Source organism: Dromaius novaehollandiae, chromosome Z (genome assembly GCF_036370855.1).
Source record: "Dromaius novaehollandiae isolate bDroNov1 chromosome Z, bDroNov1.hap1, whole genome shotgun sequence".
Classification (NCBI taxonomy): Eukaryota; Metazoa; Chordata; class Aves; order Casuariiformes; family Dromaiidae; genus Dromaius; species Dromaius novaehollandiae.
In genome coordinates this window covers 31,725,084-31,745,654 of record NC_088132.1, presented here as the reverse complement: position 1 = coordinate 31,745,654, position 20,571 = coordinate 31,725,084, and the positions used below count along the sequence as shown (strand labels likewise).

Genomic DNA, 20,571 nt, shown 5'->3' with positions numbered 1-20,571 from the left:
GATTACAATAGGCCAAAAAATGTGAAATGGAAAGGTGCCTTGTGTCCCCATTTATTCCCGGATAGGTCTCTCGTGCACTGGGCATCTCTGAAGGAGCAGGTGCACCCTGGCAGAAAGGCTCTCAGAGGCACCAGGGGTTCAGAGCTCCCCTCCCAGAGAACGGATGGCAGCAGGTATCATCCGGGCTGCCTGGCACTGGGAACTGAGGGATGTGAGCGCCTTGTCTGAAAGGACCCGGTTATTAGCAGCACTCCTGATTTAAGCAGAAACAAAGCAGCTGCCAGCGACAGGCTGTCTGGAAGCAATTCAGCAATTTCTCCCAGGAGTCCTGGCTATGATGCATCTCAGGAGAGTCTTCATGGAAAAAAATGGGAAAGAGCTTGGAGCAGCCCTAAGTAATGCCACACACCAAATCTAGCCTCTGTGGGCCCCAAATCTTACCAGGACAGAAATGGCCTAATGCCAAAGTCTGGGCCAAGGCCCCCCTCTTGCCTTTGTGCCTCTTGGAAGAGTATCACAGAGAAGCGTAATATTGACAGATGCATAGAGGTGGCAAAAAAACAACAACACACACACAAACACAAAAAACACTACTTCCACTATAAATACGAGTAAGTCACTCCAAGGACCTCCAACATTAGCACACTGCAGACCTTAAAGGGATTTTGATAGTACAGGTCTAGTGAAAAAACTCTTTCAGACACTTACCGTTCTGACCTGCTCAATGCACTAGCTGTACAAAATTACCTTCAGCAGCACCCAGCAACTTTTCCACTATAACTCTGTCCACACCACGGATTCTTTATAGCCTTAACTCTACTGAGTAGCTGAAAGCAATAAAAATAGGGGTTTTGCTGACCCTCAAGGAAAAGAAAAGGAGTATTTTGCTGGTGTGGTTGCACCTAGAGTAGGTTTCTCTCTTTTCCACATTTCTAACTAACAAAATCTCTGTACAAGCAGAATTTCTACGTACAGAGGAAGAGAGAGAGGAAGAGAGAAAACTTTGCAAGGCTTTGATTTCTTTTTTTTTTTTTTTTTTTTTTTTGGTCTGCTTATTTGCAGGGAGGGTTGCTAGTAGAAGTCAGGAAGAGCACCTTTAATGCTGAATCTGTGCCTGCCTTTTTGTTGTTGTTGACTTTTTTCAATCCCATTTCAAGACGGGTCTATATCCTCTTGACAAAGCCTGGCAGCAATATGTGTTCTTCAAGGAGGGATAAGGAGAGATGCTGATCCTCTTTAGTGCTGTGTGAGTATACGCTGTGGTTTGGAGGGGAAGTGCCTGCTGTGCACAGCAGGAGCTGGTGCCAGGCTGCAAGCTCACGGGATGGTTTGTGACAAGATCTGTTTTTTCCCCATATGTTTAAACTTAACCCCCTGCCTCCAAAATGTTTGTAACTGGCTTCCTCCTTCCAGTTTTTCATTGTAACTTAATAACACCTTGTAATTATTTGTTGTCTGAGGAAGGGTGTTTTTTTCCCCTTCTAATAGGCAGGTACAATTCTTTTTTTTGTTAATACGGCACTTTTCCCAAAATACTTCTACAGATAATATCATCCATCTTATGAGTTGATTGCCTCTTTGAAGAGACCGAGTGATCATTTTGAACCAGTGCTGCTGATGCAAAGCTTTAACATAAATTGTTTGCTTGACCTTTTTACGACTGAAAGTCTTATATTTTCTTAAATTCGTAGCAATGTATTTATTTTGTAAGGGGGGAGAACACTTCCCTGCCTATTCACCCTTTACTCCAGAATGAGAGAAAGGGATATACACTGAGGTTTTGTAAGTTATGTTACTCTAAATACCTCCTTATGGATCTGTTCAGGCTTTCCAAAAAAGCAGTCCCTCTTATGAGAGTCATTATCATTTATCCTCCAGTTTTGAAAGAGGTGCCATATTAACTACATAGTAAATATTTACATGTAACCTAGACTGGTAGGTTAAAGCAGTACAACTGACTTAAAGGAGATGAAGTTATAACAGCTAAAGAAGGGCTTATAATTACTCCTGAGCAATTCTGTAGTATGAAGCATCTTTATGGCAGTATAAAAGCATATTCGCATAAGGATTTGTATCAGGTAATGACACCCCTTACCAAAGTGATTGCAATAAGAAAACACTTAAAGTTCAGGCAAGCTACAATGATCTTACCAACATATCTCCTATATGTCTTCTCTGTAGGAGGGTTTTCTCAAGGACTGAGGGCTTCTCTTGGGAAGGTATTTATAATACTAGTATTAGGAAAGCATTAGGAGTCACTAGTTGTTACCCTATGCGGTAGCATCGCCGATGTGGAGACGGTGTGCCCCTCTCACTTAGGCTGCTATAAAGTGTATTGCTGTTTTCCCTGAGATCTTACATATCCCTTAGGATTGGGGGCCGAGGGAAGTAAGTGCGCCTATCCTGTGTATCAGTTGCCAAACTTACACAGAATTAGAGAGCAAGTCAAACAGCCCTCTATTTTGTGCTAGTTTAGTAGCCCCAGACTGCACGCCAAATGTCAATACTGAATGAACTCGTCAGCTTGTCGCGAGTGTCTCTGTTGTTAAACTTGGCAAATTGTTGTGCAAGACCACAGTGGGGATCCTCCTGCTCTATCATCCAAGTTTTATTTGTTCTTGTCATAACAAGTTTAACAAGTTTGAATAGGGGGTTCAGGGGCAAAGCCCACATCCCAACAGGTGAGATACCTGCTCTTAAATGTCTGTTTCTACTGGTATTTTTATGTCAGTATGTTCCAGCCAGTATTTCCAAAGACTGAAGAAAATCTTTCACTCTGTGTTTCCATAATTTTGATCACCGGGATTACACCAGTTATGCATCACGGCTTGATAATGGATCTGTGGGTGGATTGTTTTTTGAATGAATGAGATGTGACCTCTGAATGTCAACCGATTTCATGGAGGGACATGTGCACAAGACAAGGACTGTGGCAGCTGCACAGTGACGTATCTCAACATTTAAAACAGTTTGTAGCTAAAGTCTAACATTTTTCAGATTAAATTGCCTCTTGTTTTTTCCTTTGTGTCTCCTGAATTTGGCAACAATCATACACATCCCTACTGTAAAAAACGGAGTCCTCCTCCCGATAGGCAATGAACTGAAACAGGCAGAGACTCAAATGCTGAATTCTACTCCAACTAAAAGCCTTCTGTGTAGCCCCTGTAGAGATAAGTTAGTTATAGATAATAAACTGGCTGCCTAGTTCCTCCTTCCAATTGCTTTTTCAGAGATCTGGGCTATTACATCAGCATAAATCCAGACAGATGCCATTAATTTCAGCACTCAGGCTGGACACCCAGAAAATGCAAGCAGAATTTAGGCTTTAAGTATCTGTAATTTACACTGATTACAGTCTTAAGTTTTTGACCTTGGTGGAACCTCCAAGTCTAAACCCGAGGGAATTAAGAAGCATTTCATAAATTACTAGTGCTTCCTATGACACTTTTTCATATTCCATGAACAGACCAGGAGTTTACTTTTAAAGAGTTTGATACTTATCTTCAATAGGCAAGTAATAAGTAAGATCACTCAAAAAGCTTAAGTCCACAGAAATGAATAAATGAGAATTTCAAAATTTCAGCTTTCTGAGACAGGATAAGGACAGTGTAACCTAGCGTATCTAGAGAACTTTCTGACTACCCAAGCATATACATGTAAAACAACAAAGAAAATAAAAATTGAGAACTTTGTCAGGGGGAGCAGTTCTAAAGTATGTTTCCCTAATAAAACCTGTTAATAAATAAAACAACTCATTTTGACCTGAAGCAAAGAGGAGAAAGATCTCTCCAAATGCCATTTGCTGGTTGTTAGCACCAAAGGGAGAAACAGCTGTTTCAGCAGGTGTCTTCATTTGCATTGAGCTATATTTCAGCAGGTGCTTGGATAAAAAATACTCATCCCACATCTTTCCCACTACTTGAGACCAAATAATTGCTGTAGAAGTCAATCAAGAGAGCTGGGACTATGAGAGATGTGAGTTAACAAGTGCTAGTCTCTCCAGGTGAAGATGGAGACCTCTTTAGGAAGATTAATCTACAATGATACTATGGATAAGGCAATGATACTATGGATAAGGCATTAAATAGTGAAAGTGAAAAGTCACATAGGTGTAATGAAGAGAGTTCTCTACAGTCCATAGTGCAAGTTTTCTGCTGATGACCTCCTTGTCATTGTGCAGAAGCAGGTGCTACGTAACTCAATATGAAAATCCTGCTCTCAGTCTCCAGCTACCCCACCTGCATGCACATAGCTGACGGCGCAAGTGCAGGTGGTCTTTAAGGAATCAAGTCATCAGACCTCTTCAGCTGACTGAATTACAAGTTTTCCAACTCTGAGCTGATACCCATCTTTATAGAAACAGCCATTAATCTAGAAATGGAAAATCTGTTTTTCACCACCACGAGCAGCCCCCATTCCTCTCCCTCCCTACCAAGCTGAGAGCCGTAAGCCCAAAGTTATCACGTAGGTGTCAGCGAGGGCATCCCTCACTGCAGCTACTGATGCTGTGCCAGCACGCAAACACACAGGCGGGATTCACTGCACCAGAATGAAACCAGAGAGTTGTACCCTTGATTCAGTCTGCCCTTAAGGGCACTCATCTTACAGGGAGAGATCCTGGCTACCGGTCTCCATTTACAGATTTCTTTCTAAATTACACAGAGACAGTTGAGGTAAAAATGCGTATATTTGTCACTGTACAAGGAGTACAGATTTATGCGTCTTGTTCTTTCTAGCCCACGGGGTTTTTTGGTACACAGGGACATAGCTTTAAAAGAGCAGTGTACAAGTTTAGACCTCCTCTGTGCTATGAAGTTAGCCTGTAGTTTGGTGGCAAGGTCATTCTCCACAGACATAGGAGAACTGAGCTTGAATTGCCTCAGGCGGAGAAAAGGCTAGAATATATCCCCAGCCACCTGCCCTCTACAGCTCTGATAATAACAACCCTTATCAGCGAAACGGTCAGAAAGGAGGTGCACAAAACTCCCGTGGATGAGTCGCAAGCCTGACGCAGCTCATGAGACGGAAGCAGAGTTGAGCCAGGGACGCTCTCCGAACAGCCAAGCTCTGTGTTACTTACAGGAGCAAATTAAGCGCAATAGTATCAAAAGTCCTTCAGTAACCTCTGGTATTTAAAAAAAGTGAGTTAATTTCCCTTTTGCCTCCACTTCCTTTCCTGCTCAGTCAGACAAAGCGTCTCAGCTGTATTCCTGTAGACACTACCAGAAGCAGATTGCAGCCTTCAGGCTGGTGAGAAAGAGAAGCTGAAAACAGACGTTTTGCCTTTTTCTGGCTTCTAATAACCCTGCAATGGCTCCTTGTCCTTGACACAACCCTGGCCTGTCCTTGACCCATTTATTCTTTTGAATTATTAGCACAGATTTCTATATTTTTGCAGGCATCTAACAGAAAGCCATTCGGCTCTTTCCCTATGTCAGGAAGTCCAGGTCCTTTTTTATATACACTGGACGCACTGCATGGATGGGCCAGTGTGTCCCAGGCATTTCATGCTCCCTGTGCTTCTGCTTTGGGTATTGATTTCCCACATCAAAATACAGGCACCCTGAACTCAACGTAACAAGTAACCATGTGCTAGCTCTTTCACGGTAATTGCACACCTACTTGTTCTGATTCTGTGATGAACATGTTGTTCACTGCCTTCTGGTGAGAAAAAAAAAAAGAGTAATTTTTTTCAATAGCATAAGGTAATAGTTCACACATGAGCCTGTCTGTACCTTACAGTAAGTGGTAGATAATCAAAGGTAGTGTGCATTTTATAGCTATTTAATTTGAATGGATTTAGGGGGAAAAAATGTATCATTAATCAACCCTGAGATGTGTGGCGTCCCCATCTTCAGGGTAGTAACGGATGAGATGGTGAAGTGCTTGACAAGGCATTGCCTGTATAGAGCTATATGGGTGGAGTTTATACTGCCCCAGAGCCTGGTGAATTCAGATTTTTTAACTGAGTGCCCAAGTAGGGGTATGAAGGCTATTTCAACAAGTGACAAGTTTGCTAATAAGCCTTGGTAGCACAGATCAGGCTCAAAGGCTCTACAAAACCCGCGTGGGGCAGCACCTCTCCTGCTGTCCTCGTCTCCTCTCTGTGTCCACACTGAGCTCCCCCTCTGCTCACACTACGAGAAGCAGAGTCAGAGCTGAAGCAGAAAGGAGAAAAGCCCAGTGCAAGCGACTGCTCACTTCATCCTGGTGCCTGTCCCCATTCGTCCCAAATACAGTTGGCTAGAAAACAGCAGGCATGTTTCAAAGAAGTCCCAGACTCTGCAATTTCTTATTGCAAAGTTTTTATTGCACTTTCTTTACCCGGTGAAAAATGAAGAGACTTCTATACGCTACCAAGTAAAACACCAATTGTAGAAGTAAAGTTTGATCTATTCCTTGACTGGGCTTGAATACAAGCTTTCCAAATTTCTAGCAAGATTCCCTAAGTTTCCTTCTTCCCCCCATCCTCAGTTCTTGTCATTTTTTGTTTTGCTCAAACAACACTTAAAAGGAAAAAATTTGAAATCAAAAATGCCGATATTAAGGAAGACTTTTTCCCACTCTTTCTCAAATATGCAAATACAAACATGAACTGAGCCTCGATTTCCAGCTTTCTGCAAGTTTATATATCAGTAGCAGCAAAGCTCCTTGAGTGTGTGCACGCACACACATACACACAGCCCCCAAACTGTACAACAGAGCTCATGACAGGTCTTTCACGATGGGAGCGAAGAAGCCTGGCGGTTGCAAAATAAACAAACTAATTAACAAGAGTTAGTTTTAAAACTTTATCCTTGGAAAGCAATGTGATAGTAATAGAGATTACACTCCAGTCCTGGAGCCCTGCAGAGAGGGAAACAGATTAGATTTCATTTCATTGCCTGTGGGCTTTTTTTAAGCCTTTTTTCTAAACCTCCAACCAAACACCATCCCTCGTTTCCCCTGACAGCTTCTGTTGTTTTTTATTATTATTTCATCCTATATTTTATCATGTGGTTTCCAAAGAAAGTTCAAAGTTGCTTTTGTTTTTCACTATTTGTCATGTCCTGGTACATTGAGTAAAAACCTCAACTGCACTGGCTGGAGCCACACACTTGAGCTGTGGCCCGTAACCGTCCCCGTATTTACAGTGCAGTCATCATTCTTGGCTCTCTCAAAACTACATGCAAAGCCAGGGCCATCTGCAGCCCCAGCACAAATAGAGGCAAGACCTTGCCCATCTTTTCCACGTATAGGGAGTATCCGAGAGAACTGCATGTGCTCTAGGTGCCATGCTGCTCTACAGCCTACCTCCCTCCACCTCCCACACCTGCACGTAGCTGTGGGAAAAAACAACTGGCGGCCATGCCAAACGGACACCAAAAATTACCCTTCCTGCAAATCCGCACCCAGACAGGGCCTGGACTCTTTCCGTACAGCTCATTGCACCCACAAGGCACCGCCTGCAAAGCCCCTCACTTCCACCACACACATGAATACCTTGACATGGTATTGCTAGCTATTAATGAGATAATTTCTCCTGATTTGCATTAGACAGTTCTGCCGGAATAAAATGAGAGGGGGAAAAAAAAAGTTTCTGCCCCTATGCCAACAGTTTATTTGCAGTTACTTTCTGTGAGAAGAGCTGGCTTTGATCAACTCAGCAGAGGAACTCTGCACTGCAGTCAAGTGCCTGTCTGTCACGACTGCGTATGTGGCCACAGCAAAATCATCCTCACAGTGATTTTTGACAAGAATAAACCAAGCAGACAAAAGCAGAGCTAAGTGAGAAGTTTTCCTCATGGTGACTGTGCAGAAGAAATAATGCACACAAGCTCCCATCCATGCTCTGCCGTGACAAGAAGCCCAGCAGTGGATTTGACATGAGGCACAAGCCCACAGGCTGAGGGGCTGCCTCCTCCCTCCAAACGCCCCCAATTTCTGCAGCCCATCAGCAGAGGAGTTAATACAAATGCAGCATCTGAAAAACAAAATCAAACTCAATGTGGAAATAATTGCAGTTAGTACAGTGCCTCTTGCTGGCTTTTCAGTGCATCCTGAATTAAAAATGGACATAGAGCTTTGCTTTCTGCTTTCTGCTGCCCTCACTTCTGTTGCTTCTCACTTTCTTCGCCACAGCAGATTTTTTTAGCCACCTGATTGGAATGTGAGAGTGTAGAGAGCTAGAAAATGTTTTCCATCAAGTGAAGAGCAAAGATAGTCTTTGGGGATTGTGAAAAGAACAGGAATAGTTGGGATTTTTGCTGTGGAAACACTGAGGGCCATCCTTCCGGAATAGAAAAAAATTAATTGATGGCCACCTGACAGGTGTTATTTTCTACCAGTCTCTTTGCCTGCATCTACGCAATAACAAGCAGACATTGGTCAATAATAGGATCAATAATCAGAATTAAAGCTAAGGATATTAAAATTGCTATAATTACGCTCCAGACAGAGCTAGCCAGAAAATTGATTCCCTGTCCTGCAAACGTTGAGATGTAAAACATCTTCCTGCTTTGCATCAAGACAAAGCCAAGGTCTTTTTTAATATTTCTTTTGCAAAAATAAAAAGAACTCGCTAGACACAAAAGAGAGAGGAAGGCAGAAACAGATGAACAGAGATGGGCTTCAAAATAACAGATATACTTTTGGCTAGGACACTCAAATTAGATTTTTGTGAAAACCCAAGTCAGCTCCTTAGGCTAAAACAGAAAAACTAGGAATTCAAACCTGGGTCTCACAAATCCCCGCTGAGAGCTACAACTGTCAAATTATTCCTCTTTTTTGAAGGTGAGTACCTGTTCCTGAACAATGCTCTGTCAAAACGATACATTTCCACCGCCTCTCATTTGGACATCTGGCCTTTTCCAATTTGTCAACATTTCCACCCAGCCATAGTTGCAGGAGCGCGCCTTCGTTGTCAGCCTAGCGGAGCGGTTCCTTGAGGCTGCTTCTTTGCAAGCCCAGAAATTCAGGCTGGCATAAAGACAGAGCATTTTAATTGTTTTCTTTGCACCCATAGATAAGTCATTTTGTTAAGTGGACACTTGGGAGTGGACACTTTCTGACATTGTATAAGCTTGACAGAATAAGCTTTACTGAAAGTAGGACTTTGCTTTAAAAACAATATAACCAACCCTGTATTTGAATTTTTGACAGCAAACCATTTTCCAATACAGTTGCGATATTTTGCTCCCCTATTCCTGACTAGAGGTTCAATTCCCCCTTCAGAAGCAATACCACTTTACAATATTCCCAGCTCTCTGCCCCTTTCCTCCAGGCTCCACCGCAGGCGATGCCACCCCCTCAGACAGACTGCTCAAGTGCTTGTGAGGCTTATGCACTAAGCTAGATTGGGGGAAGTGATGAGAGCAAAAAACAAGCTCTGATGCAAAATCTTTTACTCATCTATCTACTTTTTTGGTACTAGATCACAGGCAGGTGTTACAAGACAGACTGTCGAGCTAGAGCAGAAGGTAGGAGGTTGCTGTAGCTCATGATTTCACGATCTCTAGGATGGAGTTGTTTCACACTCAGGCTGGCCACCACTTTGCAGCAGTGTAATGTTCAGATTCATTCCCTGTTATGCAGTAGTAGCATCACACCTACTAATTTAGCTTTTCAGACTTGTATTGAAGCACAGTAAATTGCTGTGGTAAAATAAGCCTGTGGCATTAATGCCACCCATGCTAGCATTTCCCTGTGTGTGGTCTGAGCACCATGCGATATCAAAAACAGAAGGGTGAACTGTAAGTTGCATATATAACAGTGTGGTATGTGGCCTATACTTTGTCACTCTGGCTTCTCAAGCCTCCCTGTTGTGGGTTGTACAGTATTTTCCATTTTTTGTCAATGCTTCATTAAAGTGTCCCCCCCCAAAAAAAGTGTTATTTCTTCATTAGACGACTCTTATTGCCTAATATTGCAACCCATAGCTAAAAGTTTCCAGAGATGTTCTTTCTAAGATGGCAATTTATCCACACAAAGTCTGTTCACAGTTTGGGGAGAAAGACAGTACGCAAAGCCTGTAGAGCAGCAGAAAAACCCTTAGGGAGAACCCTCTAATATACCTCCCAAAAATGTTTTAAGTGACCTGCTTGGTATCCCTGTCACGTTAATGTATATATAAAGCTCTCCCATTAGCAGCAGAGTGACAGAGCGGATGGAAGGGAGCAGATGTGGCATGGCTCATCAAGAGGCCCTTGCCCCAGATATAATGAAATATTGTTCTGGCCCTTCGATCTGCAGAGCAGAGGGTCATAGGCTCTTCCCGAGAGCTCTTAATGCTGCAAAAGCTCCTAATGAAGAGTCAGACTCGCATTGGGGCAAGTCTGAGGGAGAGAGAAGAACAGAAAGGTTCAGCATAAGAGAAGGCATAATGCCCAAACTGAACATCAGGCTTATCAAGGAGCAGAAGTCATTAGTAGATTAGTGCTTTGAAAGGCAGTTACTCATTTCCCTTTTCTCCTTAGTTAACTTAAAACCATGAAGCTAGGAGTTAAGCTAAGTAAGTAGTGAGCTTTATGGAGCAGAGACTTTCTTATTTGGCTGCATCTGTCCCGACAGCATCCTAGCCAAGGTTGGGGCCCTGGGCAGACAGCCTTCAAACCAAGCAGTGGTGATGGCCAGGAGAAATGTAAAATGCAAGCTGCGTCGATTGGCGCAGACATTAGCTGCTGGACATCCTGATGAACTTTCAACCACCAGGATAAATGCCTGCCAGTCTCCCGACTCACTCAGCACACGAAGGGGAACAAAAGCAAAATGATCTTGATCTTCTCCTCACTTATGCACATGGAGCAGAGCAAACTCATGTTGATACTTAATATGTGCAGAAAGACCAGCCTCCAAGCCCTGCACAGGGGTAACGAAAGGGCATAGTCCATCCCCGAAGTGGATGTTTACTTGTGGTATCTTCAGGTAAAACCCAAGCTACCTGGAGAGGGTTCTCTTAAAGTAAAATCCTAGTGAAAACAGGACACACACAAAAATTATTCTGATGTAGTGGGTCAAGGTCAGGTGCACGTGGGTGGGCGTTTGATCAGATCACTACCAGGCTGTTAAAACATTACACAGCCCAAAAGCAGTGCTAGACTAATCATTAGTTCATGCAGCTCTGGATCTGATTTGCAAATTAGCTTGCTAGGGGATTCGCAAGAGTTTATAGATGGCAGTCAGAAATTTGCTAAGACCACATATGACACATAAGTGCATACACAAGTACAGATTTATCACTGTGGGATCGACAGGTAGGAGCACTTTGGTGATGTTAACCCCACCGGCACCAACGCCAGCCCCAGATGATACAACACTTCCGTGACTACAAGGTCCCCCTCACCTAGCCCTGGGGGGGAGCACTCATCCCCCACAAATGTTCCTACTTTTCCTCACAAACAGAATGTATTCTGTCGAACAGATTTAATCTGTTATGAATACACACATAGCCAGGGCTAGAACTGTGAAAGAAGTTTCATACCACTAGAGAAACATCAGGACAGTTGGCTAATAGAGGAAAGTATTTTTTTTCTTGTCAATTTTTATGTGTGGAAAGGAAGGGCAGTTTTCCAAATGAAGAACTGTCATAATCCCCTGGAAATCTGTGCCCCTGTAAAAATAGGAAGATTTAGCAGAGAAAATGGTAGATTTTAAGTGTTCCCAAAGCATCTATTAAATGCCAGTTTAAATGAATTAAGCTAAGCCAAGTTTCACCATAAATGTTAAACATATATTTATCTGAAGCTATAAACTTCACCCACATTTGCAGATATTTCCTCTACTGTCATTGGTTGGGATGAAGCTTACTGCTCACTAGAATTCCCCAATTGTCTCCATTTCGTCTTTAACCAAACAATATTGCATTAACAAAATACATATACACTGTGTTCTCATTTCAGGCCTCTATATCCCTTGGAGGCTGAAGACATAGTGGAAATCTATTAAATTGCTTCAATCCTTTTCTACCTCTTTAAAAGGGTTACAAGTGAACACTGCTGAAAAATCACAGGACTTGCATCAGTTTACAGTTTTATTCTTCAGTCACTCAGATGCACCATATTCAGAGGAGCTGAGCACACAGGGAAAGGTTGCATTTAAATATAGTTATATCAGTTCAACTGTTTGTGAGGCTGCCCACTACGTTTGATCTATAAAATGACCAGATTTGAATGAAATAATTGGAAACGTGAATCTTCCCACTGTTCTAGTTTGAACGATGATGTGAACGATGCAGTCAGCATAACTAAGATGACAGTAATCTGTGGGAGGAGAAGCAGGGCAAGAAGCTCATAAAAAAATCAGCTTTTCTGCCAGAAAAGTGACATATGCATGCATATAGATATGTATATCACAATGTGAAACTGCAAGTGCCACCCTGTTTTGTGCCCTTCATAGTCTTTACTATCAAGTAAAACTTTGTGTTCCAGAGAAGTCTTCCTATCGATTTACCAATCCTGGCTTCTTCCTCAGGACATAATACAGTTGATGGTAAAGCAGTCACACTATTAATATAACTGCTCACAATATGCCTTTTTATTTGACTCACACTATTTCTAGCCTCTTGTCTTCAGGGAAGGACTCTAAAAGCATCCCTGCCGTAACCACCAGTTCCTGCTGTAGTCACTGTCCCACCAAGCTAGTGTTAATCATGCCTCACCTGCAGAGTAACCTGAGAAGAAACCCTTAGTTTCTACAATATATCTCTGCTGTCCAAAAAAACAAACACCATTAAGCAAAGTTTGTCATGATTCTCTTGACAGTCATTTTACTAGCCGCTGTTTCTTTTCTTCATCATATAGCCAAGCTTAAAAGGAAAAGAGAAAGCTTTACAATTTGCAGACACTTAGTAGTTAACCAAATGTATGTCAATGAACAGCATGAGAAGACTATTTAACTGACTGGACAAGACAGCATGCCTTAGACATGCAGATAACTTTATTCCTACAGCTACTCCCACTGGATTCAATATAAATCAGTTCACATACCAGAATATCTATATAAACCAAAGATTAAGCCCAGGACTCTCTTTAAATCAAACGACCTAAAGGACTTTGTGTGAAGCATAGCACACTAACTTTTACTGAGATATTCATGTAGGAAAAGTCATGCAAGTTAGAAAGATTTGGGGAGGTGGTTAAAGCATTTACCCTGAAAAGTTATATTGCTATGGATTTCTGAAATGAGAATCTGCTCATAGAGCAAACAGACTACACTTTGTAATGATACTTTGTCATGCTGACCTTAAAAGATTTCAGAAATATCATGCAACTGTGTAAGCACAAACACAATTATAAGCTTGCTGCTGGTTATCAAGCTCACTGAAAAAAGATGGAAACAACATCAATCACTTTTCCTTAAATCTGCAATCACTCTACCTAAAACCAAAAGTAATCTCACAAGGCTAATTCCCAAGTCGAACATATGCAGAGATTCACTCTTTCCCTAAGACCATGACCCTATCTGTAGAGATCCAGCTGTGGCTTTTGCCGTCCAACCCTTTAATCCCGTGGCCAGCGCAGAGCTCTCCCGCACACTGAAGCCACCTGTTGCTGACAGAGTGATGGCTCCTTTCATTCTGTAGCCCTGGGTCTCATCTAACTACTTAAAACCATCCTTGTTTTTCTCACTCATGGGGCTACCGGTTCGATCTTTATGGGGGGATTTTTTGGTATTCTCAGAAGCAGTTCACAGACTGTCCCTAACATCCACAGGCTAAAAACTTTCAAAGCTGTCTTTTGTTATGGCACACTCCATTCTGAGTGCCTGGATTAAGATATTAAACATTGGCCTCTGTTGACAAGTGCAGCTTTTCCCAAGCATCATTCCATCCTGGGGAAAAATAACCTGGAGCACAAGCCATCCACAAATGGTGGCACATACAGCACATTTTGGATGGTTGGGCCAGGGCTGAGCTGGAAGCTGAAGCTCTGTGCCTTCCAAGTTGTGAACATGTTACCTCTCTCTCCCAGTTCCTAATGATTTTCAACCATCACACTTAATTTGGGAAAGACATTATAATCCATCACATCACCCTTGAAAAGCTGCAAATGCTTGCGGTCTTCAGCGTCTTGATAACTTACCCTAAGGCCATGGTTTTATAGTCTCTTTAATCCTATATATAGCTATACTGCCATAAAAAGGAATGGGTTGGATCACCTCTGCCTCTTCCGGCTGTTCGCTCTTGCTCCCTCCCTGTGCAGCCATAACACTCTAGACCCATCTGGCTGAAAACTAATGCATCAAAAGTGATTTCTTTCCAGTCTTACCAGTTCTCTAACCTAGCTCCCAGCAGGGCTCTGCGAACACCAGGGCTGGCACAGGGCAGTGGGAACAATCAAGTGGAGACAAAAGGAAGGCCTGGACTGCTTCCGATAGAAATACAAATTATTATATGACATTATGTCTATGTTAATTGTTATTGACATTTAATTACTATTACAACAGATTAAAATAACTGCTGGATCTCTCATTTTTGCCTGCCATCCCTGCTGCCTACAGGGATAACTCACCAAGAAGTGTCATAACTGTTTTAAAACGTGTCTCATTACCCATATGCACTTTTGCAAAGTGCCTTTTTTACATATACATACTGCCTACTACTTTGGATTTGAATCAATGGATTTGAGGGGAAAAAAAAGTAAGGGTGAAGTGAGACACTGTGCTTCAGGGAAATCTAATAGCCCGTAACACCTGAAAAGGAGATATCCTCCCAGTCTCTTTCCTGGATCTGAGCCACCCATTCCCTCATCCCTCACGCCAGTTTTGATGCTCGCTGGACCTCTTGCTGAGCTGATTCAATTCACTAAGCCAGAAAACTAACCCAGCAAGAAAAAGCAGATAGGTTTATTCCAGATTAGCAAATGGATTCAGCTGAGCAAAGAGTCCAACGACACTGGAGCCAGTGCAAGGGAGGCCACGGGACCCCCTTCTGCAGAGGCAAACTGTTACATTGGCTCAGCTATAACACATAGTTTCATCCGAAAGTAATGCCAGGGTCCTTAGCTAGTTTTAAGGGCAAAGACAAGAGGTATTCCGGTGTTTGCAATCACAGCAGTCTGGGATACGTGTCCTGATCCCTGAACCAGGCTGACCACCGCTTGTTTTGGGTGCCTTCAAGGCTTTTACAAAATGCTTTGTATCATGGTATACAAACCCAGTGGGCTCTCTAGGGTCATATTCTACTGCAGCACTGTTAATAACAGGCCATGCCACACTTTGATATTTCCGAGTGAAACTGAGGGGAGACACCTGACAACCATTCAACCTTTGAATTGCTTCCATCTTTACTGCTAGAGCTGATCAACTGGTTGCATGAAAATTTCACTCTGGTTTCAGCTGACCACACCAAACAAGGCCAGGTCAAAATATGCCATTAAACTCAAGCAATTGCATTTTATTTTTTGAAAAGATAGTTTTTCAGATAGATACCTAAGATAATTTTGCAAGAAAGATATAGCTTCAGTGCATGACTGCACTAACAAAGTGTCCCCCGAATGGTACCTCAGTAAGACTACATGACTCTCAGTAGGCTCTATACAACTAGTAAGAGCCTATTCTTAAAAATGAAATGTTCACACAGCTACCCAAATGGTGGACACTCACTTGATAGTATAATGATGGAGGAGGAGAAGCGCATTCAGCCAAAAATGTGCTAGGAGCTCAACAGTACCAACCCTGTGAATGTACATTAGGGCTCTCTACAGAGTCTTGGGAGACTTAAAACCTCATCTTTTCTTTTCAAACTTTGAATGAAATGATTGTGGAAAACTTCTTTGCTCTGTAGTCTCCTTTCTTCAATAAAAGACTAAAATTTCATTTTTTTGAAAAAGAAAAAAAAAGTCTGAGGTTTGGAGTCTCTTCGTGTTGGGATTGGTTCATTTGCCATTCTTCCCTCAGAGGAAGATGGCCAGGGTTTCCTGATGACACTTCCACCGTGTCCCAGCAGAACAATAAATTGTCTTTTGCAGTACCCAGGAGACATGAAATACATTCCTTTCCATTACACAGTTGCACTATTATATTGATTTTTTTCATTCAGTTAAACGACTAGCCACTAGACTCAGTAAAAAGAAAACCTGCAGGATGCTCTGTTATGAGGCTGGTTTTATTCCTGAATATACGTGGCAGGCAGTGACAAAGCATTGCTCGGGCATGACAGCTTCGTACCACATCTGCATAAGATCCCCTCTCCAACTGCTATAGCTGTTTCCTCTCATTAAGTGATGAGATCCCGCCTTGTTTGTACTAACCTTCATCCCTGTGTTGTCAGACAGCTGCAGGACGACTCCTCTACTTCTCTGTATTAGTCAGTGCTAATATGATGAGTGCATAGAAGGTGGTATCGTTAGCATGTGGATATACTGACCATGGTTTATTTCCTATGGAGGAGAGCGCCACTTTAAATTTATGAACTGAAATCTATTTACAAGTTCCACAGTTGGTTTAATTTGGTATAAGACAGCTCTGCTGATGAAAGTCCACGGCTGCTTATTCCTGCGCCCTGCTTCTGCCAGCACCAGTGTTCATGTGGTGAACCGTGTCAGGGAAATAATCCAGCTGAAGACTAACCATTTCTTTGCCAGCTGAGTTTTCAGTCAGATAAACTCCCTGCTCCAGCTCACTTGTGGCGCACAGACACTGCTGGCAGTGTGAGGGAAGCCGTGGAGCAGACGGACCATGGTGCACGGCAGAGGGGGACTCATGCTTTCAGCAGCAGCAGCTGTTCATCCCCACTTAAACTGATCATGAACCTATGGATTAGTTAAACTGGTGCCAATCACTGCATGGATTATCTTATTTTCCTGTTTCTTACTCCCTCATGTCAATTATTGGCAGATTCAAACTAACCCAATGTAAGTCTTTCTTAACTTGGAGTAAGAAAAGCTGCTCAAGGCATTTATACCACTCATTCAAACCAGAGTAAACTCTATGCCTATATCTACACCTCATCCATACATTGAGAAAAAGCAGCAACAAAAGCAACCCCTATGGGGATCCCACAGAAAATGCCTTACAGTAAAAGAGCCGATCTGGCCAACCGATCTTGAGAAAGTCCTATGGGAACGTAACAGAACAGTCAATGCAGCAGCTGCAGCCAACAACAATAACAAAAAATCTGAGGCTGGCCTAGTATTAGGTCTTTCCATCCAGCATCCTCACCATTAATGAGCTAAGCACCCTGAGAGCACCCAGGTGGGAACACCTCAGCTTTGCCCTTTCCACAGAGAGCTGAACTTCACCCAACCTTTGCTTCCCAGGTTTCTCAAGCTGAAAATAAATGCCTGGAGGGGAGCTGCTTTCCATTGTTCCGCATCCTACATAACTAATTTAAGATTGCACCACTCTGGTTAGCAATCTGGTCCAAGCCCTAAAGTGGAATTTGGGAACGTAAAGCTCTCCAGCCGGCAGACACGTTGGCTGCACCGGCCATCATTTGATTTTCCATACCCCTGAGCAGGTTTTCTCGCACAGCTTCTAGAGAGCCAGGGACACCTGCGTTTTCGTCTTTGACACTTTTTTTTTATTATTTATTCTATGACTCCCTCCGGTCCTCAGACATCTATTGATTCTGCAAAGTGCTCAGAAACACTGAATATCAACACATTAATACACTCGGTATGTAACACTAATACAACAAAAATCAGCACTTGTTAACCGTGCTTTATTCTTCCGTGTAGCCCTCCACTCACACATTGGGCATCGGTGCCAGAAGACGCAGGTTACGGAGCTACAATGCCGTGGATGAACACAAGAAGGGTCATATGGCCTGATAAAGTACCCCTGTGTTTTCCTGCCACCTTTATCCGTACAGATCACTTAACCTACTGTTGCAACTAACAGCACTAAAGACTCCTAATACTTAACCAATGCTTAACCATCTCTTACATACATAGCGCTTGACTGAAATTTTCAGGGCCAGCTCTTTGGCTGGCTCCACTCTTATCTTATTTAAAGCTGATAACGGAGGTGCGTCTCCTTACTGCAGCTCCTCTCAAATCCTGGGGCAGAAGCAGTAGCTTTCTGACAGATTTGGTCAACAGCAAGCAGCAGCGCTTTTCCTCAGCATCCTGCCTCCACGGAATAGGTGGGCAACATTGGCATCCTAGCAATTTACCTCTTCTCCATGCATACGCATGCCTTTTTGGAGAGGCTTTAGGAAGAAAGGAGCAAGGTATCACAGTGAGCAATGTTTACCAAGTGCTTTATGGCTTCCCAGGCTGTTAGCTCTTGCATTTACAGAGCTGACTTCTGATCTTAAACAAATGGCACAGGGTGTGAAAATTGATCAATATTTCTTTACTGGCATTGAAAGTTACCCTTAGTACAGAGCTGGGAATCTGATACCCAGAAAAGCTCTTCAGGAGAGCTATATTGACACTGCATTTATTAAAAAGCCCAGCAAGTGTGATGTTCCTGTGTTTACTTATCTCTGTTTATTTTTTCTGCCCTCAATCTAGATCCTAAATGACAGCGCTTCAGGTCTGAAGATTGTAACTTAAAGTGTTCCTACCAGCTAGACCAGGTTGAAAATGAATGTTTTCTTTCTAATACAATAAAGAGTAACAAATGTAATTTAACTATGGCTGTTCTTTTTGAACTCCAAACACTGTATTTTACAGCTAAAAAAAATAGAGGCTTGAATTCAGTTTAAAATAAGTGCTGTTTGAATTGGAAGTGCTTGACCTAAAGAAATATTTTCGCGTTCTGATAAAACTCAAAACACACACGTACTGTCAATACATGCAAACCTGACACCTCTTTCAGTTTGTGTGAAACAAGTTATAGGCCCAATTCGGGGCAGCCATCTATACTTGTGGCAGTACTCGAACACACTTCATAGGATTTAAGCAAGTACCCAAACCCTGACATATGTTTACTTTAGAAGTCCTCATGAATCATAGCAGATAGAGGCAGACAGCATAACAGTGAAAGACTAACCTGTGTCTCCAAAATTATTGCAATTTAAGATAGAAGAAACAAAATCCCTTCCTGAGTTAACATATTGTGATTTTTATCGTGACATTCTTTGTATTAAATATCTTAACTACATGTGGAAGCATATAAATTCTTCCAGTGGGGATTTACCTGGTTATACACAAATGTACAAAAACACTTAATTCCAAAAGATTCGGTACTTCAGTGCAAGCCTGGAGCAAAAGTAAATTTAGGTAAACCAATTTAAATTGGTAACAAACATAAAATAGACTGTGAAACAAGTTACTACGTAGCTCAGGGAGTTAGCCTATGTCTACCAGAAAATAGTGGAGCTAAGATCAATTACAACCAACTCTCACTGTTGTACTCTCACTGTGAATGCTGTATCCACTAAAGCTAGTGTGAGACAGCAAGCATTTATTGCAGAAACAGCAGGTTCACGCCTCCAGCCCCACACCTCTGTCCTCTCCAGAGGTCGCTGTTCCCACAGGAGACAGGAGGGAGGGGATCCTCAGAGCACCCCCGCAAGGAAACAAGGGTGTATTGCTGCTGTTACAGCTCAGGTAAAGGCAGTGCGCTCCGCTCTGGTGGAGCAGTTCCCGAAAAGGCTGCCCAAAGGTGCTTTTTTACCACTGTCCAGCTGCAGGCCTTTGTGCCCAAGCTGCTGAACCATAGCAAGGCTGTGTGCGTGGTCCTAGCCCACCCAGGGCGTGTGGCTGCTCTAATTTAGGTGTCTCAGACTAGGAATATTCACTAATGGGTCTGTCACGGGAAAAAATTCAAAAAGTGATTTTAGAGCGTATTAAAGGCTCTTGCAAGATACCACATCTCTGTCAAGAATCACATACTGTTTTCTGAAGTGCTGCTGGTAGGAATCTGTAATGCAGGCACTAGCTGAGGATTTTTTTTGCTGCAAAGTGATACAATCTTATAGCTAGAGCTGTCTATGGGAAACTCTATTGGAGACAAGACATTTAGGTAGGACTGGGTTGTTTTTGTGTTTTTTTTTTTTTTAAACTTCATTACATACACATACGTCGGTTGTGCAGAAATTATCGTTTTCTTTTCCCATGCAGCACGTGGTGTCAGTGTATTTTCTGACATTAACAAATAAGCTTCGGAGGTGAGATCTCCTAGCTTGGGCTTTTTTGCAGTCATGGGCCCTAAAGTTTCCTCCCAGCAGTAGCTGCTCCCACTTCGCTCCACCCCGCCAGCAGGGCATGTAAATCAGGGGCAGGCCAGGGATCCCAGCTCAGAGAAATGGTCACTGGCCCTCAGCCCCTCAGTCAGGGCTCAGCCAGCAGTGCCGCTGGGAGCTATGTCTCTTCTCCACTGTCATAAGCTGGAAAGAAAGAGAGAAGTGTCCTCCAGCCTCTCTTCTCCCTCCACTGGTGCCGCACAGGGTGTGAGGACCGCTGCACGCAGGAGCCCGCGGTGAGGGGCTCGGGACCCCCTGCACAAGCTGCCTGAGGGATCTCACTAGCGTTTCAGGCTGTAGGAAAATGCACCGGGGACAACACGTTAGGTAAGGCTGTCTGCCCTGCCAGGTACCCCCGCCGGCCAAGGAGGCCTTTCCCTTCAGCGGTGCTTTTGGGGGAGACAACCAGGCCGGGAGACTGAATGGGACAGATGTACCTGCAACTGCGGATCGGGTGAAGG

The 20,571-nt window shown here is 43.0% G+C and overlaps 1 protein-coding gene across 1 annotated transcript in view; it reads left to right on the top strand.

Annotated features, from left to right (window-relative positions):
• LOC135324895 (cryptic protein-like) overlaps positions 1 to 20,571 on the top strand; it is a 32,798-nt gene that overhangs the window by 8,260 nt on the left and 3,967 nt on the right. Inside the window, 2 exon segments of the mRNA XM_064501949.1 lie at positions 20,255 to 20,374; positions 20,377 to 20,437. Of these exon segments, the coding sequence (XP_064358019.1) occupies positions 20,255 to 20,374; positions 20,377 to 20,437 (181 nt within the window).